This window comes from Cottoperca gobio, chromosome 3 (genome assembly GCF_900634415.1).
Source record: "Cottoperca gobio chromosome 3, fCotGob3.1, whole genome shotgun sequence".
NCBI classification, from domain to species: Eukaryota; Metazoa; Chordata; class Actinopteri; order Perciformes; family Bovichtidae; genus Cottoperca; species Cottoperca gobio.
Genome location: NC_041357.1, coordinates 28,916,095 through 28,943,342, shown reverse-complemented (window position 1 = coordinate 28,943,342; position 27,248 = coordinate 28,916,095). Strand labels below are relative to the sequence as shown.

At 42.3% G+C, this 27,248-nt stretch overlaps 4 protein-coding genes across 8 annotated transcripts in view; 2 read left to right on the top strand and 2 right to left on the bottom strand.

The window, feature by feature from the left end:
- LOC115006508 (transcription initiation factor TFIID subunit 4) overlaps nucleotides 1-10,273 on the bottom strand; it is a 59,807-nt gene extending 49,534 nt beyond the window's left edge. The window contains 2 exon segments of the mRNA XM_029428797.1: nucleotides 6,241-6,413; nucleotides 8,931-10,273. Coding sequence (XP_029284657.1) covers nucleotides 6,241-6,413; nucleotides 8,931-10,245 — 1,488 coding nt within the window. The 5' untranslated portion in view covers nucleotides 10,246-10,273.
- Nucleotides 10,274-11,936: 1,663 nt separating this feature from the next.
- lsm14ab (LSM14A mRNA processing body assembly factor b) lies at nucleotides 11,937-18,813 on the top strand. 2 transcript variants are annotated; one of them, XM_029428021.1, is made up of 10 exons: nucleotides 11,937-12,456; nucleotides 13,318-13,481; nucleotides 14,744-14,888; nucleotides 14,971-15,189; nucleotides 15,329-15,409; nucleotides 15,606-15,782; nucleotides 15,876-16,029; nucleotides 16,173-16,199; nucleotides 16,512-16,758; nucleotides 16,854-18,813. In XM_029428021.1, exons 1-10 carry the CDS (start codon nucleotides 12,333-12,335, stop codon nucleotides 16,872-16,874), a joined length of 1,359 nt encoding a protein of 452 aa, XP_029283881.1. In that variant the 5' UTR covers nucleotides 11,937-12,332; the 3' UTR covers nucleotides 16,875-18,813. The 2 variants fall into 2 exon arrangements, with proteins under 2 accessions (XP_029283881.1, XP_029283874.1); XM_029428014.1 differs by having other exon boundaries at nucleotides 11,939-12,456; nucleotides 16,851-18,813.
- A 765-nt stretch (nucleotides 18,814-19,578) lies between these two features.
- ss18l2 (ss18, like 2) lies at nucleotides 19,579-21,020 on the top strand. The gene is made up of 4 exons (XM_029457625.1): nucleotides 19,579-19,754; nucleotides 20,069-20,145; nucleotides 20,609-20,693; nucleotides 20,806-21,020. Exons 1-4 carry the CDS (start codon nucleotides 19,686-19,688, stop codon nucleotides 20,851-20,853), a joined length of 279 nt encoding a protein of 92 aa, XP_029313485.1. The 5' UTR covers nucleotides 19,579-19,685; the 3' UTR covers nucleotides 20,854-21,020.
- Nucleotides 21,021-21,157: 137 nt separating this feature from the next.
- The window catches only part of garre1 (granule associated Rac and RHOG effector 1), a 29,981-nt gene continuing 23,890 nt past the window's right edge, over nucleotides 21,158-27,248 (bottom strand). For all 4 annotated transcript variants that reach the window (XM_029457586.1, XM_029457604.1, XM_029457595.1 and 1 more), the window contains exons 10-14: nucleotides 25,775-26,880; nucleotides 24,797-24,962; nucleotides 23,653-23,790; nucleotides 23,496-23,571; nucleotides 21,158-23,226 (exon numbers count right to left, since the gene is read on the bottom strand). In XM_029457586.1, coding sequence (XP_029313446.1) covers nucleotides 22,903-23,226; nucleotides 23,496-23,571; nucleotides 23,653-23,790; nucleotides 24,797-24,962; nucleotides 25,775-26,880 — 1,810 coding nt within the window. In that variant the 3' untranslated portion in view covers nucleotides 21,158-22,902. The remainder of the gene's footprint in view (nucleotides 23,227-23,495; nucleotides 23,572-23,652; nucleotides 23,791-24,796; nucleotides 24,963-25,774; nucleotides 26,881-27,248) is intronic.

The following is a 27,248-nucleotide window of genomic DNA, read 5'->3' as shown; positions in this document are numbered from 1 at the left end:
GGGGGGGGGCAGAGACAAGACAGGGACAACATGAGAAAGGAAAGAAAAGAGCGGCAGCGTTGCCGGGCAGACGGAGGACGAAAGGTCACGACAGCAGGAAGGAATAAAGAAAGTGGCAGCATGTTGGTGGAGGTGAAGAAGGTTGCACGGTGTCACTGCTGCGGCCTCATGGCAGGACAATAACACCAACGATGACGACCTTTACAGAACCGAACAGGGGAAACTCCATCACTCGCTTTCCTCATGAACAATCGATGTGAATATGTGAGCAGCAATAACGTCCCTTAAATACACATTCCTGCAGTTACAGGCTGGGCAGGTGTGTCTCATTGTTACTTCATGCTCAACATAAGCAAGAAGTGGAGCGTTGATTCACCATGTGACTTTGTCTTCTATCGCTTTCAACCCGAGTGCAAAGTGAGCCGGATTCAGGGTTCATAGAAGTTATCAAATAAAAACAAACACGTTTAATCTTTATTTAAGTGAATTACTCTGGAGTTTCGCCCACATCCTCTAAAGCAGGGGGGGGGGAACCTTTTTCCTATCAAGGGCCATTTCATTTTTTACAACATCCTTCGAGGGCCGTACTAATTATTGAACTCATAACTTCTGCACGTTGTTTTAAGACGCAGCCCGTTCAGAAATCAGAACTCCTTTATTAGTCCCACAACGGGGAAACGTATCTCGTCACAGCAGAAGAACACATGAAGTAAAAGGTAGTAACACTATAATTAAATATAATAAAAGATAATATAAGTACCAAGAGGTTGATATAAATAAAGTGAGTATTGCACATGGCAGTGATAACTGCACAGCAGTGGTGCCACAGTCTGTTCTTGGTGTGGGGGTCTACCTCTCTATCTGTCCATGTGTGTATGTTCCGCTCTGCAGAGAGCTGCTTGTTGGGCCGAACTCCACCGAAGAGCGTTAACTTTATCCAAACACTCGTCCTCTCAGCTCGTGCAGTTTGACATGTCTCGTGCAGTAATGACGCTCGAGATCATCACCGCAAACGCGTCCGCACAAACTCGACACACTGGCCTTTAACTTCCACAAAGAAATAATCGTTCGTCCATTTCTCCTGGAAAGTGACATTCCACATCCAGCTTTCTCTCGTTTACACTCGCCACGCTGCGTTCGCTGATGTCAACGACTCTCGTTTAATATTGAAGTGTTTGACATGACGTGACCACGTGATGACACGTTCTGCTCGTGGTGTGTTCAGGGACCCCGACCTTGGCCAGTCGGCCGTTTAAAATATTGCCGTCTAGTTTGTTTTGCTAGTGGATTTCGTTGCGTGTGTTTATGAATGACCTCGAGGGCCGGATCAAATGGTCTCGTGGGCCGTATACGGGCCCGGAGGCCGGACGTTCCCCACCCCTGCTCTAAAGCCACACAACTAAGCTGTTTCCAGGATGAGTGAAATGCTCACTTGTGTTTCAGCTCATAAACTTTGACTTTACCCGACGCCATTTTCTCGTGACCGCCGGACACGTACAGCTCTCAACAGAGATGAGAAGAAAGCAACATCTTCATCATGAGCTCTGGAAAGAACTGCGTTTGTATTTCTTTTGTAGTCGCTGGATTTACTAATGTGCAATTCTTATTGTTGGGACTCAGAGTATAAAGAAGCGTATGTGGAACGAGCAATATGCTCGATCATGAGATATTTATTGGACTATGTTGTAAATGTGTGGAATAAGGTCAGAGCACAGTGAAGTAAGAATAAAGACTCGTGTGTTGTGTTATTTATTATATTTCATAAGGTTTCTATAGGTGGACGCTGACTCATGTTTGTTTAGTAGCATATTAAAAGGCACAAGAGTAAAAGAGGGGGGGGCTTGGCGGTGTGTGCCAACTGCCACAAAACCCCAGTGATGCCTGGTGGCTCATCACACACACACACACACACACACACACACACACACACACACACACACACACACACACACACACACACACACACACACACACACACACACACTTCCTGGCTGCTCTCCTGTATATGGGCCAAGACAACCCGAGAGGACCTCTGCCCCGACCTCTGGCACACAGCCTCACATTCACAGGCGGGCCAAATCATTTACACAAACACACTGACACACAGACAGCAGAGAGAACACACACACACACACACACACACAAAACTGTACTTGTCTAGCACACAGATGAAAACACACATCCGTGCAAGGACAGAGGCAAAGAGTGTCGAGAAGAAGTAGGGTGAGAAAGAGGAGGGGGGAGTTTCCCCTGCACTAAAAGTTTTGTTGTACTGAGGAGTCGGGGGAAGTGGGTGAGGGGATGGGGGGGTGGCAAGAGCCACGGGGTGCATCCCACCTCGAGCTATGCCTCTCTGTTCTCCCTCTCTCACACACACACACACACACACACACACACACACACACACACACACACACACACACACACACACACACACACACACACACACACACACAAGAACCAAAGCCTTGTTAGCTTTTTAAAATAATCAGGCAGTTGGATGATGAATGATTTAACAGGTATGGAAGGAAGGAAGCTCAGGATGCCTTCCGTTTCTCCCCTCAGGGTCATGGGAAGAGTGACAGGCCGACAGAGGGGTTGAGCTCTGGGAATAAACACCATTCCCTTTCATTTCCCTGCGACTGCTCTTCCTGTCGAGACGGCATCGCCGCGGCCCGCTAATTTGTCATCTGCGTGACTGAGAGAGGCGATGACAATCTGCGCCTCTCTTTTGTGAGGGAGGATGCAGGTACGAGTTCAGAGGCAGGTTGTTGTGCACTTGATGCGGACGTCTGTCTGAGAGGATACCGCAGAGTGTGGGGTGTGAGCGATGTGTCAGCATCGAGTTCTTTATAGGCCAAAATACGAGGGATGGAATTCTCCAATCATCATTTGAAAGGTGTTTCACGGCCTCTCGCAGCTGAGAGCATACAGCTACTATACCTCCATGCAGCAGCAGCACAGTGCACGCTGCTGCTGCATGATGGGTAAACTACACGCCAGAATCAGGGTCTGTTTTAGTAGGTTTTCACGCACAAGGAATGTTTTTGGTGTATTGGTGCACAACATAGTAAAAGATAAAGAAGGTAACAATGAAACATCAATCATTATGGTACACCTGCACTGATCCCGTACACACTGCTGTACATCATGCGTTTGGTGCTGGAGGACATTTAGTGTCTGATCTGATCATGACACAGTATTTTAATCTGTTTCCTGCAGAGATAATGTTCATAATACTCGTGATACAGTGCAACACATATGAACACATGTCGTACTGTAAGTACAAGATGTCAGAGGAGCAGGAAACACTTTCATTCAGAAGCAGAAACAAAGAGGAAAGTTTAGCCGGATGGATAAAAACAATGAAATGCTTCCCTCTAGTGTCCGCCCTTTGTCCTCGCACGCCGAGCAGCACTGAAGGTGTTGAGAGGAACTCTCTACTGCCTTACATGTGTTGCAGGGAGTGAGTTCTTAACGTTAGAGATCGAGGCTTTTCTCTCTTTGTTTAAAAGCCACTTGTATCCTATTATTATTATTATTATTATTATTATTATTATTATTATTATATTATTATTATCATTATTATTATTATTATTATTATCATTATTATTATTATTATTATTATTATTATTATTATTATTATTATTATTATTATTATTATTATTATTATTATTATTATTATTATTATTATTATTATTATTATTATTATATTATTATTATTATTATATTATTATTATTATATTATTATTATTATATTATTATTATTATATTATTATTATTATTACTCAATACAATGTCAAAGCTTCTGTTGTCTGCAAACTACATGCAACCAGTTAAAGTACAATATGAACGGTGTTTAGTATTTAAAGAGTTTATAGAAGCCCTAACACACACACACACACCCACCCACCCACACACACACACACACACACACACACACACACCACATTTTAATTACTTAAGGGACTTTTGATATTCATGTCTGGACTTTAACAGCCATAAACTTTGGATTTGATTAACATTTGTGTTAAATAAAGCTTTGTTTGTATTGAATGTTTGTATTTATACATCTTTGGATATTTGGGGGATAAACATACACGTCACCATTAGACTAAATGTTCCTCTGGTTCCAGCTCCTCAGCTGCTCATGTGTTCTGGGTTGTTTCATCTCCTGCGATAGTGAACTCTTTATTTGCATGAATAACGACTTAGTGTTTAGGCTTTGGAGATGAATTAATAATGAAAATAATCATTTGTTGCAGCCTGACATCAACTGTGTCACCGTGGTGAACTGAACAACGCTGGATTTAATTCACAGGATTAAAAGCGTCACAATGAAATGAAGGGAATCACATGTATTATAACAACTTAGTTTGAAAAGCCTTGCAGACAAATTCATTTTTAATACATTTGTGCTTATGTTCTTAAAACAAATGCCTCATATAACATGAAGTAATGAACCCGTCTTATAATAATAATATAATAAGTTCTGAGGAGGAGACAAACTAATCTCATTATTAAAGCCAATTAAAGTTCCCGCAGCAGACGCTCAGGTTCCCACATGAACATCCACAGGTGATAAGAAAATTCCAATTAATGATTCAGTGGCTCGTTAAAGTTTGATGAGAGGACCCCATGGAGTCATTAAGGAGCCTTGAGACATTAATTCACCTATTAATCTCAGTTTAATCTATACGTAAAATAATCAAGAATATTCGTTCCTTATAATTACACTGTTAAACATTATTAATCACATCCCAATTAGGGTTTAGAGCCAAGATGTTCCCTTAATGAGGATCAACTGTATGAAAGCTGCACGTAATTAGATCAAAGTTTCTCTAATTGAATCAGTTCGTCTTGACAAAGGTCACCAGACATTATCAGTGTGTCCCACGTTCAGCATGGTTGCTCTCCTACAAGGAACAATACAATCTCTAGTTCTTTCTAATCTATAGAATATCTTCTCATGCATGTAACTGCTTTAATCCACTGGGTCCCAACCTGCAGCCTTCTGCATCTTCAGGGGTGTAAAACATGTGTCGGTATGAGCAGTTGGGTTTATCTCAGGGCACGGGGAAGAACACAAGCTGCTATATTTACAGAGTCTTGCGTCTGCTAAACAGCTATTTCCACCTAAGTCCACCTGCTCCTGAACGTAACGCGTCACCGGTGGGTGGAGACAAGAAGTTACATTACCGTCTTCTGCTGGATTGAAAATAAGACTCAATTCTGCCAATCTACTAATCTAACGAAAGACAACAAATACAAATAAGAAGGCCGCAGCCCTCATCCCGTTCTCTAATGAAACTTATCAAGGTTGCATTTCTGTTTGATACTTTATATAAAATAACCTTTCTTTATTGTTTCTAGAGCGTATTGCTGCTACATGCCCATCTGCACTATTGCATATTGTATACGTGTCTGTTTTAATGGTGTGTTCTGTTGAGTGTATTGTATTTGCTGTACTTGGAGAAGTCAATCTAATCTAATGTAATATTATAATCTACATAAAGCATGATTCTAGTTGCACCAGAATAAATGGTCTTCACATGACATGTACATATTATTTGTGCAGCTGCCGTCGCTGTAGTTTGTGCTGCACGGCTCCACTTGTAGATGTTCTGTGTACTTTATAACCTGCCTCTACTTCTGCAGCAAACGTAGTAGATAACGGTTACATGTTGCCATGTTGTGTTGTTCATATTATACGGGCCCTAAACAGGGATGGACAAGTGCAGGCAAGTATCCCATATGAATTAGGTACTCATTTTGGGGTTCCCTAATTGGTGACAGGAGCCTGTTGCATCATCTCTATCAACAGACGTGGCTCTTCTCTTCTACTGTCCTCACTGTGAACTACACTCGTCCCTGAATTTCTCTTCTTTGCAAAAGGGTTCGAGTTAAAAGCAGAAAATGAAGATAAACCTGCAACTAATTCAGGAAACAGACGCAGAGCACTGACGTATTCTTACCCTCGGGAAAATATAAAAAACAATGTTAAGATTAAATCTGCATAAGAATGTTTAATGAGCAAACCCCCCCGCGTGTGATGTGCATCAGATTATCCCTCATCTGTTCTGTGACATGGAACAGTCATGATGAATGTGAGTTTAATGGATCCCGTCTCACCTCTACTCTTCTCGTCTGGCTGTAGAGAAACAATAAGGTGCAGCACGAGCGTGTGCCGTGGTCATGCTAATGAAATCTCAGTGGCAGCCACCACGTGTGTAGTCTCACCTGAGGAGTTGTTACTCTGAAGGACGCTCCTGTTGTGGGGGTGGCAGGTCGGGGGGAGATGTTGTTCTGGGCCTGAGCCTGAGCCTGAGCCTGAGCCTGAGCTTGAGCCTGAGCCAAAGCCTGCTGAGGAACCATGACGAGCTGGCCCAACTCTGTGCGCACCAACACCATCCCTGCAGAAGCACGGGGAACATTCATGAGAGGAAAAACTAGAACGCCATACAATATATATATATATATATATATATATATATATATATATGAATATATATATATATTACGTGCCAACATCATACATCATGCAACAAACAGAAACTAATAATTAGATTATGCAAAGTGCACTGGAGTCTTTAACTTGTAGTCCATCATACCCAGGACTACAATTCCCTTGACGCTTGCCACACAAGTGTCCTGCATGAAGGCTAATCAAGGGATGTTGCGTTCACTCTAGAAGTTCTCGGACCGACAGCTCGCTTATTAAAGAAATATGAAACTGCAGTTAGACAAAGCAGCAGTACCTGCACAACGTGAACCATAAACATGTTATGTAATGTTATTGTTATTCATAAGGACAATCTCTCATAGTTTAGCTCATTGCACTGCAACACTGCTTTACATCCTCTACATCCTCTACATCCTCTACATCCTCTACTTCCTCTACATCCTCTACTTCCTCTACATTCCTCTACATCCTCTACATCCTCTACTTCCTCTACTTCCTCTATCCTCTACATCCTCTACATCCTCTACTTCCTCTACCTCTACATCCTCTACTTCCTCTACATCCTCTACATCCTCTACATCCTCTACATCCTCTACATGCTCTACATGCTCTACATCCTCTCCTCTGATCACACCGATGCACAAAGGTCTGAGGATCAAGAAGTGATCGTTACAGACGCTTTTCTAAAAAGCTTCCATTGCACAAGACACAAATGTTTCTCGTGGTTATCCGAGCGAGCAGTCATCACTGAGGTGAGAGGACTCAGCTGGGGGGCTCATGCCCCCTCCTGACCCGTGATCACCGGCAGTAGAGGTCGGCTGCATGGAAAATACACTTCTGATTCACACAAGAATCCACAGCGCTTCAGACTCCGATGAGATTTAAACATAGATGTGAGCGCTCCCCCCCCCTCGAAGAAGCCCAACAGTCCCCTGTGAATCCACAACTTTACTTCATGTTATTCAAAAAGTGAAACCCGCTGAAAAGTAACTGCCTGCATTATAATCACGTGCCAATCTGGAATGGTCTGGGATCTTTAGCACTTGTAAGGATGCTAGCGCTGCATGCTAGTAGCCACATTATATATATATATAACACATTATTGGAAACATTTCAAGTTGTTGACGTGTTTGCACTGAAGTTAAGAAATATCCCTCCACATGTTGTACCTGGCAAAGAGACTCATTATTATTATTGGAAATGAGAGGAAAGAAATAACATGTTGGAGGAGCTGAAGACCTTCAGATGCCGGATTATGTAACGTTTTGTAAACAGTATAAATAACAGAGTTTCAACAGTAACTGTTGCATTTTGAGAAATTGTCAACCAATGTCTGTCCCTTGGGTGTCATCAGTAGCAAACACTCTTTAACTACAAAAAATAGGGACAACAAACATCCAAATGTGCACTGCAAAATATATATTTTAAATATTTGCTGCGTGGTGGTATTTAAATATTGCTGTTCCAGTCAGAAGTGGAACCAGACAGAACTGCAGGTGTGCTCACAGGCATCTGTTTCAGAGACGATGGCGAAGCGTATTAAAGCTCGGGTAGGTCACATTGGAGAAGTAGGTCAAATTGGAGGAGCCAGTAAAAGTAAACTAAAAAAAACTCAAATGTTCTAAAATACATTACACACTCTAGCTTTAGGTTGTTTTACTGTGGGGGGGGGGAGTGCGACTAACCGGTCAACATCACAAACTAATGTGCACACAAAAAGGACATTTGTAAAAGCAAAGTATCCCGGCATCTTTGAGCTGGAGGGGAAATATAATGCACAACATGCACAACATGCACAACATGCACAACATGCACAACATGCACAACATGCACCTCGATAAGAGACGCATCACGTTCACTCGTTATCTGAATTACTACTACTACTTTTAAAGTTGGTGTTGAACTGTGAGTTACAACTTGTCTCTCTTAGAGAGACTTAAGACAGCTTCACTGCAAACTTCATGTAAATGTTGTCTTATTTCCTGTGTCTCATTACACAATAGTGATATTAATGTTGTGTTATGGTGCCGTTAAGTATGTTAGAGTAAATGTAATACTTTGCACGGCTCAGCAGTCACATCATGACGGCACCAACACTGCTGGGTGAAGTGTTTGATTCCCCATGGGGCCGACCAAATGCTCAAACCCACACTACAGCTTATGAATAACAGCATATTGTTCGGCCCCATCTTACTTTAGCATCTTTAGCACATACAGGTGCAGATGTTACTTTGTCCAAATGGATAGTAAATGTTCCAATGTTCAATAAATTACCTTTGTTTGTTTTTGTCTGGTGAGTGATGCAAACCTATTAGCCACATGTTGGGCCCTGAACACATCCCATATGTGCACAGGATAACTTAGAAAGCTTTCAGACAAACATGGGATGAGAACAGGATGTCACACACTGACAACACCCATGAACCTCAGGTGAGGTCATTAGAACACCTTCCTGCTGCTCTCTTACCCGGTGGGATGGTAAACCCAGGGGGCAGCTGAATAGTCGTCTGCTGCTGGGGCGGTCTGACAATCAGCTGGGGGGCTACAATCCTTTGAGGGGCTGCAAGTCCAGGACGGGGTTGAGACTGTGCGCAGGCGACCACAGCAGGTGTTGGAGAGGGGGCTGTGGGCCTGACCATGCTAACAGTGGTGGTCACTGGTGTAGTTTGAGCAGTCCCACATGCAGAACTTGCTGCCACCATTGTAGCACAAGGAGCCGTGGCAGAGCTCGGGGGCTGGGTGACTGCTGGAGCTGCCGCGGGGGTGCCTGTGGTCGTTGGTGTGACAACAGAGGAGTTTATTACAGAGTTGACACCACCAGACTGGCTTGACATTACAATTTTGGACTGACAATCGTCTGTTTTGGAAGCTGTGACTGTGTTGCTGTGGTTCTCCTGTGAAGCTGCTGTTATGGGTCCAATGCGAGAGCCCTGCTGGACCAAGGCCGAAACGCTGGTACCGTTCTGGGCTATGCTCGCTACAATGTGACTCGGGAGTCTGTGCAAAGCAATGGTGGGAGTCCCCCGGTCCAGAGCAATAGCCGACTGCCCCACAGGGAGGTTAGCGTTGGAGAGGGTGAAAGTGGAAGTGTTGATAGAGGATGTCCCCGGTCGGGTAGAGTTTGGTGTAGTGGCACCGGGGTCCACGGAGCTAACGGTGTCCGCTGTGTTCCTCCTCGTCGTTACAGCGGCGCCGTTCAAACTCTTAATCCGAGCCGACGCGCTCCTCCGCGGCGTGTTGATGCGTTTCCTCGGTGGGTTGGCTTCCGTCGACGTCTCACCTATCCCCGGGCTCCCCTTGGCCCCCCGGCTGGATGTGGTGCTGATGCTGGCTGGCGTCGATGCCAGAGTTGACACAGCAGATGCAGTCAGTGTTGTGATGGATGCTCCATGTGATAGCAAGCCGCCGCTGGTGGCGTTCACACAGGAAGCCGAAGCGGTGGAGGGCTCGCCAAAAGAAGGGGTACAGCCCAGAGCCGGGGGGGTGACAGCTGTGTCCAGGCTAACGTCGTTGCAGGTGATCTGCTGGCGCATCTCAGGTTTAAAACACCGTCCTTGTTGTTGTTGTTCTAGTGTTGTGGTGCCCACCGGAGCTGGTAGCGTTTTCCCTAAGTGATGGTTAGCGGGGGCCACTGAGCCAGCGCCTCCGTTTTCGTCAGTTTTACCTGGGGGGTTGCTTTGGCCAGCAAGCTGTGACTCCAATGAGCCCACCAAGTCGCTCACAGCTTTTTCATCCACCTCTGAAAACAGCATATCTTCCAGGGGGTCGGAGGCGCCCGCCATCTCTGATCACAGATAGCTGTCCTTTTTTTTTTTTTTTTTTTTTTTTTTTTTTTTTACACACTGCGCCTGCGTGTTACTAGGCATTGTGGGAATGAATCTGACGTCATCACAAGAGGGGGCATCCTACTTCTGTTTTTCATGAAAAAATGTAAATATTTAATGTTTATTTGTATTAATATACAAATGTTTATTGATAGCTGAGATTGAAAAGCAAAACTTGAACCAAAGATGAAGAACAAAAAAATATACAATATGTATATTTAACAGTTTTGGACAATATCCAAATCCTTTATGCACGTATTACTATTTTGTAATAGTCCCAATATTTTAGACAGTCGGGATGAATTTCCTACACAGGTTTGTGACACAATTACTAGATAAAAAACTACTTTCTTTTATTTAAAATATGGAATTTCACTTTTTTGCAGTTGTTACATTACAGTTCATTTAGCTGACGCTTTTGTCCAAAGCGATAAACAAAAAGTGCAAACAATCATGGAGATACAACTCCAAACAGCAAGAATCTTGTAAGTACAATAGCTTCAAATGCAATCATATAAGTGAACACTGTCTTCAGATAAGCCAGTTTGAAGTTGTCTTGCAATACCTTCTGCTGTTTTGTATTTAATGCAAGTAAATGGCATGGTTGATGTGAATCCACAGTTTAAATGTAACCGTCTGTTGGATGGTGTATGCATCACAATCTAATATATAATATATATAATAATCTAATATCGTGGTATCGATGTTTCATTTAAAATATTACACTTGATTTATTATGTGAATCAGGTGCTTGACACAATTGATGGAAAATGTGTGTTTTGCAATAACGACACTGAAACTTTTTGTCATTTGTTTAATGAATAACTTTGTATTAAAATATTATAATGATTATAATCTTCGAGTTTAATGTAATGAAGTATAATGATGTTGTGAGAGTGTTGCATAACATATATAATATGTGGCCACATTAACATACTTTTAAGGCATCTAATTCAGGTTTATACTATAGCTGTGGATGTGTTTGCTGTTTTCTGTTTGTCAAGTTCAACAGTTTTGTATGTATGTTTATTTGTATGTAATGTTATCTTTCTAAGGCTGCAGCATGGGTAAAAAGCGCAAGACAAATTCTCCTTTTCTGTGGGACAATAAAGTTAATCTTGAATGTTGAATAATGAAAAAATCATGCACTTTGCTATTGTAAATTATAAAGACATTCTGGTTGTCAGATCATTTTCTAGTAATATATAAATTAGATATTAATTTCAGGGACTTCTAATAAGCCACCAATATAAAAAAATAATAGCCTACTATTATGATCACTAGTAGGCATTTCTGTGGTTTTACTACTTAACCATTTCATGAATTGTTTCCAGAACAACAAAGAGGTGATCTGTTGTTTCAATACACATTTACAGAAAACACACTCATTGCTCTCAAAGCCAAATCGCAATCCTAAAAAAACACCGGAAGTGTAGAAATCATTCATTATGTTTGCATTTCATTTGTTTTGTTTGGGATTGAACTGGGTAATTGAAGAACTTCGTCCTCAGTAGATACTGCTGGTCAAACATATAGAAAATGACTCCATACATTACTGAGCAGTGTATACTCGTTTGTTATATGGAGGCAGGGAGGAAGATAAAGGCCGTCTCGTGTAATCTCGCGATATGATAGAATGTCTACGTCTCAAACCTCTGTTAAGCACCTTGTCATGAATTGACTCATTGTCTTCGTTTAAAAACAACCGCAAAAGTGAACATAACTGCATGGCCAGTCTTGATATTACTGAGTTCTTCGTGTTTTCGTGAAATCCTTCTTTATCATTTATGAGAAAGCGTAGCAAAGGGAGGAAGAGTAGGGGACTTTACCGGAATGAGACGCAGCCTTTTTCTCCCAACATCCTCAGCGGCGGGCGAAGGAAAATGAAAACGGCCATGTCGTGGTAGAGATCAGTTCTTCAACGAGCAAGGCTTACTGACGGCGTAACGTAGTCTTACAATTACAGCTCTGAAAACAACACATCTAACCTCTCGATTGACAGAATCAGATTCCGGGGAGATATTGTGAAAAATCAGAGAGCAAACATGAGCGGAGGAGGGACGCCATACATTGGCAGCAAAATTAGCCTAATCTCCAAGGCCGGGATCCGCTATGAAGGAATTTTGTACACCATAGATACTGAAAACTCGACAGTAGCTCTTGCTAAAGGTAAGTTAAGTAACCCTGGAGGTGTGCTACAGCACTCACAAAGGTTATAACTAACTTACAGACGTGTTAGGCGGTGAAATACGGGAATTAATTTCAGCGCAGTTAGCTAGGTTAGCTAGCTTTGTAGCCAACTGATGGCTAAGTGTAGTTAACGCTCTGCGTCCTTTGTTTACCTTGTGTTTGGGGCTAACGTTAAATACGTGGCTGTTATTGCGGATTACCAAGTGGCATACCGTATAATAGAAAGTAGATCTTGTTACATTCAAACATGTTGTATTTAAGCTTTAATCACGGTTTAATATCCAAGGTTATATTTCGGTCTGTATTCTGAAGGTTTGTTGGGTTAACCCAGATAACGTGAACTCAACAAACCTGAGAAATTACCTGTCAATGTGTTTAGCTAGTAAAGTAATAGTTTCCTTAAAAGTCACTTTGTTGTGGTTATAACTATATTGTATTGTTGGATGGAAATTAAACTTATAGGCTAATTTAACTAGCAGCTCTCTTTTTGTTTCCTTGAGATAAGATAGACTATCATATATTTTAACAATAACTTTGTGCTTCACTATTCATTGTGTTAAAAAGCACACTATCACTCCCTCTTCAATACGTTTTTAAATGTGGATATAGTTGATCTATTCTACACAAGAAGCACATATCTAATGAAATGTAATTCCAAAACCCAAAGATATTAAAATGACCTGTCATGTAATAATAACTTAAATTTGAGGCTGAAAGCAGATTTTTTTACTGCCATTTTTGCATGAAAAATTGCTTAATCGATTAGTCATTACTGTTGTGCGATTGGTTAATTACTCGTTGCAGCTCTAATTTGAAGTGTCCTGTGTGTTTTCCCAACAGTTCGCTCTTTCGGCACTGAAGACCGGCCCACTGACAGGCCTATTCCACCTCGGGACGAAGTGTTTGAGTACATCATCTTCAGAGGAAGTGATATAAAAGACCTTACAGTCTGTGAGCCACCCAAAGCCACTAGCTCCCTGCCACAGGACCCTGCTATAGTTCAAGTAAGTTGATCTACATTCTTGAACTATAAAAGGTCAGCTTTTCACATTTGCTATATTTTCTATACAAGAAAGTTTTAAGGACATTTGTATGGCTTCTTTGGGGTTCGTGCATTGTGCATGCAGGCACACAGTTGCAACTTACTGGGACTCTTGAGTAGAAGAGCTTCATCGTTACTGTTATTAGTAACACCTGTGCTTTACCTACAATGACGACATCAAAATGTCTGCTGTGAAAAAGGCCTTTTCAGTTTTTCAAGTCCATGAACTTCCCTAATTATGTTCATGTTTATTAATCAAACTTTAAAAGCCGTGTAAAACCGTACAGATGGGCAGACTATTAATGTAGTTATCATAAGTATAGTGTTTTTTCTTCCTTAGAGAGATTGCTGCAGTTTAAAAAGTGTGTGTGTGTGTGTGTGTGTGTGTGTGTGTGTTTTCATAAACTATAACTCTTCAAATCTGTTTTTGTGAAAATACAATTGTTATGAAATTCAATCATCACCTGCTCAGACTCTCAAAGCCTCGTCCCAGCAGGGAAAGCACAGGTGTACTTAATAACATTAATTACGGCTCCCAGTAAACAGAGTGTGCCAGGCTTCCAAAACAGATTCAGCCATCAGTGATTACTCTTATTGATTACACCTGTGCTTTCCATGTTATGATAAGAAACACATTTTAAGCAAAATAAGAAATTAGGAACATGGCTGGTCACATTTTAGCTCATGAATTGCACTTTGATTTACGTTTGCACTTATAACAATTTGAACTAACAACATATTTCCACAACTGAGATTCTGTTCGTCCAACAAAATTAAAAAAACAAAACTTCGACAAGACTTCAACACTTTTTGCTTTTTGCTGAGACGGAGAAAGTAGTTCCATAATGTGGTTAAAATATCAACACCCCCGGCTCCAAGTGTCAAAATGTTTTAAATTAATTACCTTCAATTAGCAGCTGATAACTTTAGCTGATTTATAATTTATGTCGTCATGGTTTCAATAGTCCTGCATGTCAGTGAGGCTTGTTATGTTTTTATAAATTGGTGAATGGTAGTTTTTATCATTTATTTTAATCTTTGTTTTTTATACTGTCCCTATTCCAACTTTTATCATCTGCTTTATATCTGTAAATGTACATTAATACAATCTTTTAATCCTGTTTGGAACAATAAAATATATTTTTAAACAGGAAAATGTTTATCGTCTCTTTTGACCGTCAGTGTTGTCGCCTTTTTTAATTGACTGTATTTTTGTTTTTCTAGTCGTCACTTGGATCCAGCAATGTTGCAGGAGCATCATCATTCCCGTCAGCTGGGCCCTATGCTCCACTCAGCAAGGCCCCTGTGGCCCCGTACAGCCAGTTTGGTGTGACACCCCTTGCATCTCAGTCGTTTGGATCCGCTGGAGGTAAGAAACAAATACAAACTAACACTGTCCCCGCTTTTCAGAAAATCATATAGATTGAATCTCACTTTGTTGTGTTCTGCAGGGCGCTCCAGCCCCGACCTGGACTCTTTGAAAAAACGTCCCATTCTGGAGCAGGCCGTGCAGGCCCCACCATCCTCTGCCCCAGCACCCCCTGCACCTGTAGGGCAGAGGATTCAGACGGCAGCGGCGGCTCCCAGACCCACCAGCAGCACCGCTGGCAGCCAGAAGCCCCCGGACCTCCTGGAGCAGAGACGGGATAAGGACTCCCGCTGGACTCATGGTGAATTTCCAAAATATTGAAGTTTGTTCCTCTGTGTAACGTCTGAAGTGTTAAAGGTGTATTGCATAAAGTTGTGTGCTCGTGAATGTAGTGCTTTGTTGCGCCGTAACACTTTAGTTAAATGAATGTTTCTGTGCAGCTCCGGAGGTTCAGACGGTCTCGCAGCCGGATCACGAACACGGCGCTCTTGAAAACAGAGATCCCAACAAGCGTCACGCCGGTAAGTAGATTTGCACCGTTTACTTATTAAACACTTAATCATGGCTGTAGTTCCTGTGCTGTTCATTTGAGATGGATGTTAATATCAAGTGTTATTTAAAAATGTAGTTAAATTCTTTAGTGTCAAACTGTCTGAACGTTTTTGTTAGAGCGTCGCTGGCTTTCAGTTCTCCTGATTTATTTATTTAATTATTCAGCTGGTGTTCAGTCCAACCGCCGAGGCCGCGGAAGAGGAAACCGCAGCAGAGGCCGAGTTAACGTACGTCGGGATGGCGCCATGAAGTTTGAAGAAGACTTTGACTTCGAGACTGCCAACGCCCAGTTCAACAAAGATGAGATTGACAAAGAGCTCCAGAACAAGCTGAAACTGAAAGGTACGGCTGCAACACACTCGAGTCCTCTTAAAGCTTTTACATCATTTTCATTTCATGATAAATGTTTTACACAATGTCTAACCCTTCCGACAGATGACAAGATTGAAAAGTCGCTGAACGGTGAAGAAGCTGCAGAGTCAGAACATCCAGCCAACGAGGGGACCAATGAGGAGGAGGAGGCTGTGATCAACACTTACTATGACAAGACCAAGTCCTTCTTTGATAACCTGGGAGCTGATGATTTGAGGTACTCGTGCTGAAAGATGTTTAATGCACTTCAGTCTTAGAGGAGGAATTCTGTGTGAAATATTCTCTAAACTCACTTTATACAATGAACATAAGACCTTTGTACTCTATTGTCTGACATCCTTCTGTGTTTATCTCTTTTAGTAAAGGGGGTGATCGGGGATTTTCAAGGTAAGTCAGTCAAACACTTTCTCAGCTGTGTCGAGGGAAACAAGGAAAACAAAAGTTATCCTGAAGATGCAAAGAAAAGAGGGGACGATTGTGCACATTGGAACTGTGTTAACTACACAATGTGCTCGTAATATACTACATGACTTAAAGCACCGTTAGTTGGGTGAGAGACAGTTCTGTACATTGTTGAAGCAGCAACATGAACTGACTAATATGTTCATATTGATATATGTGATGTCACACGTGAGGTTTGTTTGTTACCCAAAAAGATGGATCCTGATGTGTGTGTGTGTGTGTGTGTTTGTGTGTCAGGGAGCGGAGGACAACCTGGGCAGAGGAGAGACGAATGAATTCTGAGACGTTCGGCATCCCTCTGAGGCACAATCGAGGAAGAGGAGGTTTCCGTGGCTTCATGGGGCCCCGCGGAGGCCGAGGGCGACCACTGAGCAGAGGTTCCTTCGGGCCCCCCCGAGGTCCTCCGCCTGGCTTCAGAGGAGGATTCAGAGGCGGATTCAGAGGCGGCAGAGGAGGCCGGGATTTCTCTGATTTTGAATACAGGGTGAATCTATCAGCTTACACGTATTGTTAACGTGCAGTATGTAGAAGAAGATTTATGGCTTTTCTAAACTTGTTCTATGTTTCCCCCCCCAGAAGGACAACAAGGTGGCTGCATAGTGCAGCAGCGATGGATCCTCAAAGAATTGTAGCCCCTCATCATGAAATTATTCCTGTTGAATAAATTCTTTAGTCTCAACATTTGACAGAAAGAATGACGACATCCTCTCAGTCACCAGCGCCAGGTCGACTGCTTTACATCAGGGGGGGTGAGAGTGCAGCTCCCTTTTCTCCACTTCGAGAATTAGGCTTTTTTTGTTGTTTTTGGCCCTGACATTTTGTTTAAGTCACCAGATGGACGAGAACATGTGTAAATACCTTGCTTTGGAGTCGGTCTGTATTTCTGCATTAATCAAGTTAATTTCTTCCTGAAGTTGTCTTTGATATTGAAAGCTGTGCAGAAACGCCCACTGATGCTGTGAGCGGGTCACAGTTCATGTGATCGATAGCTTTATTTCTCATTTTCTTTCAGTTTTTGTTCTTGTGATGTATGTTGGCACCAAAATTCACTGCATTGCCTGTTGCACCGTGTTTTTTTCTGCTCAGACTTAGTTTGGTCGCCATGTATTCAGTATTGTTTTTTTGGGACATCCATACTTTCTCAATGAAGTGAGATCAAAGCCAGCTAAAAAACTAAATCTGACCTGAATATTGTACTGAATGTAAACCTATAGCTCATCTTCTACCTAGTGCCCCCCCCCCAGCATATCGTGGCTCGTCAGACTCTTGTAGTTTTTTTGTTTTAGAAATGTTCATTCAGTATTTAGAGTAGATCATACTTTGACCCCTCGACCCTCCCGCATCAGACGAGTGATGCGTCTGCTTTATGTCTCTGGCTGGGACTGTATGCCTGTTAATGGTGGCCCCCCCAATGCAAGCGATCAATAGGAACCAGACTTTTGATTGATTTAAGGGGTTTAGCTTTAGAAAGTATGTGTTGACTAGATTATTTTTGACCGGTTCTGTTTTTTATATATATATATATATATATATATAAAAAACACACAAAGCATTCCCATCATTTGTGTCTGAAAAGAGGAACATCCAATTCTATTAATGTCTTTAGAAGTTCTTAGGAAAACAAACATCTTGAGTTTCTCCAGTTAAAACCTGCAGAACGACCTTGAACAAGTTCAGATTTGGCTTTTTTTTTATATATAAATAAATGCTCCGCTATTTTGCCAAAAGGAAAAAGTGAGCCTATGGTTGAGGTTTAATTGTCAGCCTATAAGTACGAGTTTTACATACTGAGCCATCTGTTATAGCATGATCTTCTTCTGTTATCAACATCCTTTTGAATTGTCTTACAGTTGAGTCATCTGCTGTTTGTTTGTTTTTCACTGTGCTCGCAGTGTCGTAAGGATTGTTTACTAAAAGTGGGAACTCTTGTATGTGATGTTTCAAAATGTATGTTCAAAGGTTCCGCTAGACGCCAGCTCGCTCGTTGTTCGTAGCTCCTCTTGCATTGTTGTCAATGGGATTGTTCTCTGGAGTGAAGTTTTCATTTTTTTTTTTACAGACTTGTGAACAAAGGGACATGACCTGGATATGGTGCCAGTGTGGGGGGTGGGTGGGGGGGAATATGTTTTCTTTTTGGCTCTGATTTATTAGTACTTTGGGGAGTGCCTTCTGAGTGGTGGATTTGTACAGCTCTCCCTTTAACTTAAAAGTCAACTAAAGTATTGATAGCACTACAAGGTGAGACCAGATCCTCCTCAGTCGCTGGTGTTTAGGACGACGCAGCGTTCACGTGCTGTTGAACTGGATATTGCACATGTTGCTGATCACTGCATGATAGCCGTAAGAACCATCACTTCATACGGGGCTTTCGCAATAACCAGCAAGGTTGAATTTGAGACAAAGTATTACTGAACTATTAAACTCACATGTTTTCATATGTTTGTTACTCCTTCCAGTCACTGGAATTGTGAACCAGGAATTGTTTTCATGAGAATATCAATAAATTGAGTTTTTACGTAAAATAAAGAGTTGTACAATAGTCATGTCTCTGATGTTTTATTTTTTAATCCACATGTTCCTGAGTTTTCACAGTGATGCAACGTCTCCGAGTCGACCCTTCAAATGATTGTGTTTTGTTTTTTTTAAGTGTTTGGGAGCATGTACTTACAATAATCAATTTACCCTTTATGGAATCGCTCAAAGTAAATTGAATAAAATGTAATGTACCTTTTTTTTATAATTTGGAAATGTGCATTATTGGTTGGAAAATCCAAGTCTAATGGATCAAATCAGCAAATTAATCCATAATGCAAATATTCATTACTTGTATCAGTCAAGTAATGTTATGCCTTTACATGAGTAATAATAATATAATAGTTTAAATCACAGGGGCCATTTGTCTGCATTGAGTGCTTTTACTTTTAATCCTTTAATTACATGTTCCTGATTATACTTACATACTTTCACAGTAAATTTTACTTTTTACTTCACTACAATTATTTGATACATCTTTGGTTAATAGTGACTTTACCAATCAAGATGTTTACATACAAAACCTACGAAGAGCGTATAACATGTTTTCTGATAAATTAAACCACCCAACAGTGTATACAAGTACAGCTGAAACAGTTTATTAGACAAATTAGTATAACACATGGGCCGTATGTCTGCATTGAATCCTTTAAATATACTTTCATTATTGTTTCATGCTTTAACTTTAAAGTTAAGACACCAGAAAATAGAAGATTACTGCAGGTCTCCAGCAGATGGCGGTAGTACAACAAGAATGACACTCCCGTCGATCAATACACGCGAAGAAGAAACGTAGAAGGAACAAAGAAGAAGAAGAAGAAGAAGAAGCGCTCTTTTGCAAACATAAACAAGTGGCAAACTAACTGCGACTACACAAACATGTCGATTGTCTTTGTGCCAAAGAAACTACGAGGAAAGGCTAAAATTAACCAGGAAACAATACAGAGGGTAAGACTCCATGAAAAACGATGTTTAACGAAGTGGCTAACTAGCTGTTAGCTCCCCGTGCATTAACCTATGGTGCGAGCTTTAGCAGCTAGCCGCTAGCTCTGTTTATCAATTCATTTACTCTTTGTTTACACTTATTGCATGCAGTAACCAAGCATTCATTTAGTGCTGTACTGTTACAATGTTTGGTGTTGCAAACTGTGGCTGTATTAGTGTTTCCAAAGGTTTCTAACTCCTGCTAAAAGCAACATATTCGCTACTGTATGTTGGGGAAGTCGGTTCATTTTTTAAATGTGTGTTTGTTTTTGTCCCAGTTGCTGGATGAAAACGACCAGTTAATAAGATGCATCACTGAATACATGCAGAAAGGACGAGCAGTGGAGTGTGTACAGTAAGTCAAAAACAACCCTCAGGGCTCTGCCACCAATAATAATGAACATCCAGTGTAAAGAAATGCCACTTTATTACAGATAATGCCTGCATTCAAAATCTTACAAATGTAAAACTAATTAAGCTTAATCAAGAATATGTAAATGTAGAATTACTCACTACGCAGCCAAACTGGTTCTCTTTAGTTTATTATAGATTGTTGTTGATGCAGTAACATGTGTAACATAGTATTTCATATGCTCATTAAAGGTTTTTAAAATCTTCATCTGTAAAACTAATAACTAAAGTTATCAAATAAATGTAGCGAAATGTATGTTTCCCTTTGAAAATGTAGTGGAGTGGAAGTAAAAAGTAGCATACAATTAAAACATTCAGTTAACTAAGAAACAGTACTTGTGTAAATGTACTTACTTTTCCACTACTGGTGTGTATTATGTTCAGCTGTTTCTCTTCTCTTCCAACAGATACCAACAGATCCTGCACCGCAACATCGTCTATTTGGCAACCATAGCGGATGCCAGCCCCGACACCGCTGCTCCCGCCTCAAATGTAAAGAAAAACCGCACAATTCACGAATAAATACTGAGTACATAACAGAATTCATAGTGTTTCAATGACTAGTTGCTTTTCCCTAACACTATGTTATGGTTTCTTTTTCCAGCCTACATCTAATGAAGCCGCCGCCTCGTCTGTGAACGGAGAGACGTGATGTCAGTCAGTGGCGTTGGGAATGATTCAGTAATGTTACATATTCCAGGAGCACTGGTGCGTCAGAAATGCTGCATTGTATGTTTATAGTATATCGAAAGATTCTGTGAATTCAAAGTCATTTTTCTTGTATGTATTGTACATTAAAAAATGTTTCCATTTTTGAAAGCTGTTGTTGGAGTCTGTGTGAGACCGCAGTGGCATCAGTGTGAGACCGCAGTGGCATCGGTGTGAGACCGCAGTGGCATCAGTGTGAGACCGCAGTGGCATCGGTGCACAAGATGCAGAAAAACTACAAAGACACATTCGAATTGCTAGTCATTTTTATTCATTTTTTGCATTGCTGGTACACTTGGAAAGATTCAGTTGCCAGCTCAAGAGAACAATAAGCAACATAAGCCAAGCAGTCCCCCTTCATATCTTCTATCAGGGCAACATGTTTTTATTATTTATTTTTTATTTTTTGTAGAAGCCACTAGTAAACCATATGACACAGCTGAGCTAACAGTTACAGTCCAAGGTCTGTAATGATGTCTTTAAAAAAGGCTGCAACAGTTAGGGAGATAACACAGACAAAAAGCAACAAACCCTATATCTTGATTGTGCAAAGCACATTAACTATAAAAAGATATATATTTATATGTATATACAGCAAACAATTCTCTGTAAACATGTTAAGTATGTTAGTTTTCTGAAAACATGGGTGTCATTTCATAAATACAGGCAACATTGGCATCCGCAAACATCACAAAAAGATAACATTCTGGGCTTTTAAATACAGCCCATCGCCATAGAAACCAAAGAAACAAGGGCTCGAAAGCACCCTCATCACACAATGTTTTAGTGTTGAGCATGGCATATTTGGTAACCTTTATAGATGGTGTAGTTCAACTCTGTAGGAAAAAAATGTGCTTTTTCACATATTGGGAGGTGGAAAATAATGTTTTATGTAATATGTCCTACAAGAATACTAACATACAGTAATGGTATAACATGTAAGAAAATACAAAAATAAGATTAATACTGTCAATAATTGTACAAGAAAAATATTGTATTATTAAACAGAAGAAAAGTTAGGTTTATGGGAGTTAGTGTCAATCTGGAGCAAACAACTGCCAATTGGAGGAAATGAATGTGTGTGAAGATGATCCCTAAAGCTCTCATCCAATAGGGTGCAACTTCACGGTTTATCAATAATCTCAGACCGCCTCGCATCTCTTCAGCACCATTCATCTTCTGAACAACGCTTTGGTTGGGAATAATCTGCAAGTGCTATCAATACCAACATGGCACATAGTTACTGCTATAGTTCTTAACTCTGGTCAGTTGCTGAAAAAGTAGTGTATTCCTCTCAAATTACACATCTGCAGTGACTTACTATATTTATGCTGAGCCTGCTCAAAGCCTCTTAATAAAAAGAACTAAATATTTATATTTCAACTTCAGTATTTTACAAGCTATGAAACAGTAGATGGTAGCTGTATTCTGAGTCATCTTGCGTGAGATTTGGCAGTTACAGCTATGTAGACACAGTATATTTATTATGGGCAAAAATGAGAGCATTTCAAGCCCCTGCCCCCCTTGTAATCCCCTCATTCACACACACACACACACACACACACACACACACACACAGGCAGGCACACGCACACATGCACGCACACGCACACACGTTTAGCTGCAGAAGCAAGTGGGTGACGGCCGTGCACGTCTCCAGCTCTTGTCTGCGGAGACGTCAGCTCGACAGACAGAGAAACGACCACTAGACTAACTGCTGCCAGCATGACGCATGCACCTGTCGTAGTTAAAACATGGCAGTTCGAAAAACTTCAAAATACGTCTCCTTTTCAAAAAATGGGGGATGTTTGACATGGAAAAATATAGATACAAAAATGTTGCGCCAGTGTGTATACTTAATTTTGCCTCTGAGGCTTTGAAATCTTCCAATTCAGTGGGCGTGGACTGTAACGGCTGCAGCTCGGCCCACACAGCGGCTCATCTAAGAGCTTCAGGGCCCTCGTGGCACTTCGCCGCGGACATTAGACTGTGATCAGTACTGGTGAAGGTAGGAGGGCCTGTGCTCGTGTTTGAGGGGGAAGGATTTAAAGCCCTTGGTCATGGGTTTGTGTTGCTGTTGTTGCTGCTGCTGCTGCTGCTGCTGGGTGAAGGGGAAACCAGAGGAGATGCCGGTGGAGGGGGAGCAGTCGCTGGCAGTGGACCACACGGGAGACTGCAGCATCTGCATGGAGTCGCTCCACTGGGAGGAGGGAGGGATGTTCATCTGGTACAAGGAAGAGCTGGGATTGGGCATGGTGTTGGTGTTGGTGGAGTGCTGCCATGGCGCTTTGGGAGGCCAGGTTTTAGTTTTGCTATCCTGGGGGGCACAGCAAGTTGAAAAGGTCAATAACAAATTAAAAAGTCACAACAAGATCTAACAAATCCCTTGAAGTCTAGTCGCAAAACCTAACAATGTGTCTCCGGTGCAGCACTAATTGATTAAATCGGCTCGAGTCAGTTTTAATTCTAAATTCTCTTTTAAATGGTGAACATCTGGTTTCTGTGTGAAGGTGAACTGAATGTTAGGACGTCATGGAACAGTGAGCTTCAGCCCTAAAGGACATGCTCCATCACAGAAGACTTTACCTGGTTATCATCGCCCATGTGATGGAGGGGAGGGGAGGGCAGGGTGCACACCTCCGGCTCACCACAGCTGTGTTTTCTGAGAACAGAGAAAATGACATCAACCACAGAAGTTCAGTTCATCACATCGTATGATATTCATCGGTGAAGTTTCACTTACCTCCTTTGTTTAACCGCCGCTACAAGGTCCGGCCCAGAAAACATGGAGAACAGACTGTCGCCGTTGGCTGAAGACGTCTCGTCGCTGGAGCTGGCCGAGTCGCCCTGATTGGCTGACCAGCTGCTGTTTACAGCCTCCCTGAGGACACAACCAGACGAGGGTGTAACACTGAACTCTGACCTGTGTATTTGTATTTGATGATGCAGCAGATCAGTGTCTCAGCAGGACGGTGTTGTCTCACACGTGTAGGCTGAACAACAGTCATGACTAACGTGGTAGACGCCTCACACAGATAATGTAATGAGGACGTTGCTCAACACTGATGAAACTTTAAATAATCCTCCGACAGCTCAGCAGTACGCTGCTGCTCAGAACTAATCCTGAAACATGGCATCGAGGATTTAAAACGCGTCTGTGTGCATCTTTATGGAAGCCCTTAGGGGACTTTATTCAAATAATGTACATTTAATTCCACAATAGCATCATTTTCAACACGTGTTATTGGAGTAAAGATTGTACTGAAAATGCAACAACCTCACTTACTTGTATGGCGGTTCTATGACCTTATTAAAATTACAATTAAAGCAGTAATGAAGAAACTTTATATTGCATTCTCTCTTAAAACGTGATTAACATTCGATTATTGTCCACTGTACAGCAGATTACGCTTTTTTAAATTAAATGTTATGAAATGAAAATGCTGTTTTTGTCTTAAATATTTCTTGCATTAATGGAAAATCAGGTTTTACTCAAATAACACATGTGAGGAAAATTATAATGCTATTTTAGAATTACGTTTTATTTTGAAAATCTGTCAGATTTGTAAAGGCAAGAATGCGGGACAGAGTGAGAGCTGAAGAGACGGGTAGGAAACGTTCTGCCTTTAGAAACTACTTTGTGTTTTATACATTTAAAAAAAAAAAAGGTGAAACCAAGGAAGGATTTACCCATAATGCATTGTGGGTGTCATCCATGGCAACATGCGGTGTGCACAAGTTATCCGTTTGATGTTAATTCCTTTTTTCCTCTTATTTTCCTTTCATGCTCAGTTCAAAGGTCAGTTTGTCTGATAAAAGATGCGTTTATGAAACTATCACACATTAGTTTTCCTGTGGATCAGTGACGCCGTCCTGCAGATACTCACCCCTCACTGTAGTACTCTGGGTGGGACCAGGTCCTGTGCTGCTCTTCAGGCATTGGCCAGTTGCTGCGCGTGTTGCTGGGGCGACGGATGTGTTGCACCTGCCGTTTCTGCTGCATGGCCTGACTGACGCCGGCAACGTAACGTGCAAACTCCGGGTCGGAGCCAACTGCGCATGGAGAGGGGGGGGGGGATAAACACAACTATGAGTTCCTGACACCCTCAGCTTTTCTCTTTCGCTCCCTGGAGCTCAATCCGTTGATCCAGACTGTCGACCATAGCAGAAAAATCACAATAGCCGTAAGTCAACTCTGCACAATAGACCTCGGCTGCAATCAAAAGAGTCTGCTGCACTGTAAAAATAGCCCCCGACAGGCTAAATTCAGCATAAATCGTCAACTTGCATTGGAAAACAGCTGCTCACACTATCTGACCTACATCGATTATATTACTCAGATCAGGGTCCAACTTTGAGATCTGCTTGAACGCTTCGTATATAAATAGAGTTTTCTCGTTGTAAGACATCGCAAAGCCGAATGAATGTCAAATCAATGTAAAGAGCATCAAAACTAAACTAATTACTTTTCCATACTTGTAGCCGGCCCCCGGTGGACTTCTTTTGCACATTTTGTCTTCAAGCTTTTTGGAGAGTTCAGTTTAGTTATCATCTACTTTACGTTTCTAAATGTTTGTGCAGATGTTTAATTTAAAAACCCTCCAGCACACATGTGCATCCAAGTCTTTTAAAAACTTAAGGAAAACCATGATGTTACTACACGACCCTGAATAAAGCCAACGAAACACACGAGTCTCTTTAGTCTGAGCTTCACTGACAGAACCAGCAGGAACATCACGTCTCCTTCTGCGTGTGATCATCATCGTTGTGCAGGGTTCCCTTTATGTTGTCGTCAACTGATGCGTGCAAACAAAGGTTTTATGGGACGATTAGGATTAGGGCAGAGAACAGGGAGAGGATCTCACCTGCTGGGTCGAAGGGCAGCGTGTCTCCCAGGACTCCAAACACTCCTTCACTCTGGTCCCTGTTGGGCCAAGTGTTGTTGCGGGGCCCCTGCGGCTTCTGACCCAGCATCTCGGACATGACGCTGTCCATGTAGGTGCTGACCAGGCCCAGACTGTACAGATCGGAGCTCAGGTCTGGCAGTCCAGGAGAGCCCCACTGCCCGATGGGACCCAGGGGGGACAGCCCTGCTGGGGGGCCTTGCGGTGGAGGCTGTTGCCCAGAGGAGCTGCCGAGCCACTTGCTCGCCACTCTTTGCTGTGACAGGACCTGGGGTGGGGTCTGCTGAGGAGGAGGAGGCTGCTGCTGACTGATGGGCTGCAGGAGGTGCTGGTAGTATTGTAGGGCCTGAGGGGAGGGTTGTTGAGGTGGAGGAGGGGGCTGCTGCTGCTGCTGCTGCTGCTGCTGCTGCTGCTGTTGTTGCTGCTGCGGAGGAGGCGGTTGAGGTTGCTGCTTCTGCACTGATGGTGGAGGCTGGGGCTGAGGCGGGGGCATGGTCTGGGCTTGGGGCTGTAGGGCACTGTGAGAGATAGACTGGGAAGTTGGCAGAGGTCCACTCGGGGGCTTCAGCTCAGCGGGGTTTGCAGACGCCACAGAATTCCTTCTCTTGACCAGGGGCGAAGCCTGCTGGGACTTCCCCATGTTGAATCCTGAGAGAAAGTCGATGACGTCCTGCATCTCTTGGTCGGTGGGCAGGTTCATCCCCTGGTCCTCGGACACTAAGCCGTTGGCCAGCTGGCCCTGCTGGATAGAGTCCGGGGTGCAGGACAGACTGCTCATCTGCAGGATGCTCTGCAGCCTCCCGTCGCTGTGGCCCAAGCTCTTGGTTTTATCCTCAGAGCTACTGCTTGTTAGCATGCTGCGAGACGGGGTGTTAGGGATGGAGTAACTGCCCCCACTGTTAGAGCTGGATGAGACCTTCTTGGTGAACTTGGAAGTCAGCTTGATTATTGTTTTGGGCAATCCACTGGAGGTCTTGGAGCAGGGGCCTGGAGGCAGGTCAGCCTGGCCGCTGTAGTCGGGACTCTCCCGCTGCAGCTGCAGCTGGATCGTGGGCAACGCCTGCTCTCTTTGGAGCGAAGAGAAACAAAAGTACTTTGTTATTTAACATCTGAAGTACTAAACATGAAGTCATACACACTGACTGATTAATGAGTCGGCACGTTAATGCTTCTAATGTGTAATATGTAATAATCAATAACCAACAGGTATAATAATATTTAATGTTTCAGGGCGTTTCCCTGTGGGAGCTTACGTCACACACTCTTTAATAGACTGACACGCACACGGAGTAAGATACAAGCACGGCCGTTTTAACAGCTTTTAAACTCACTAATGACACGCATACATTTCATAAATATAAACACGGTTTATACAGAATAATTATAAGATTGTGTTACTGAACTGTTCACGAACAGCATGTTTTAAAGGTAGTTT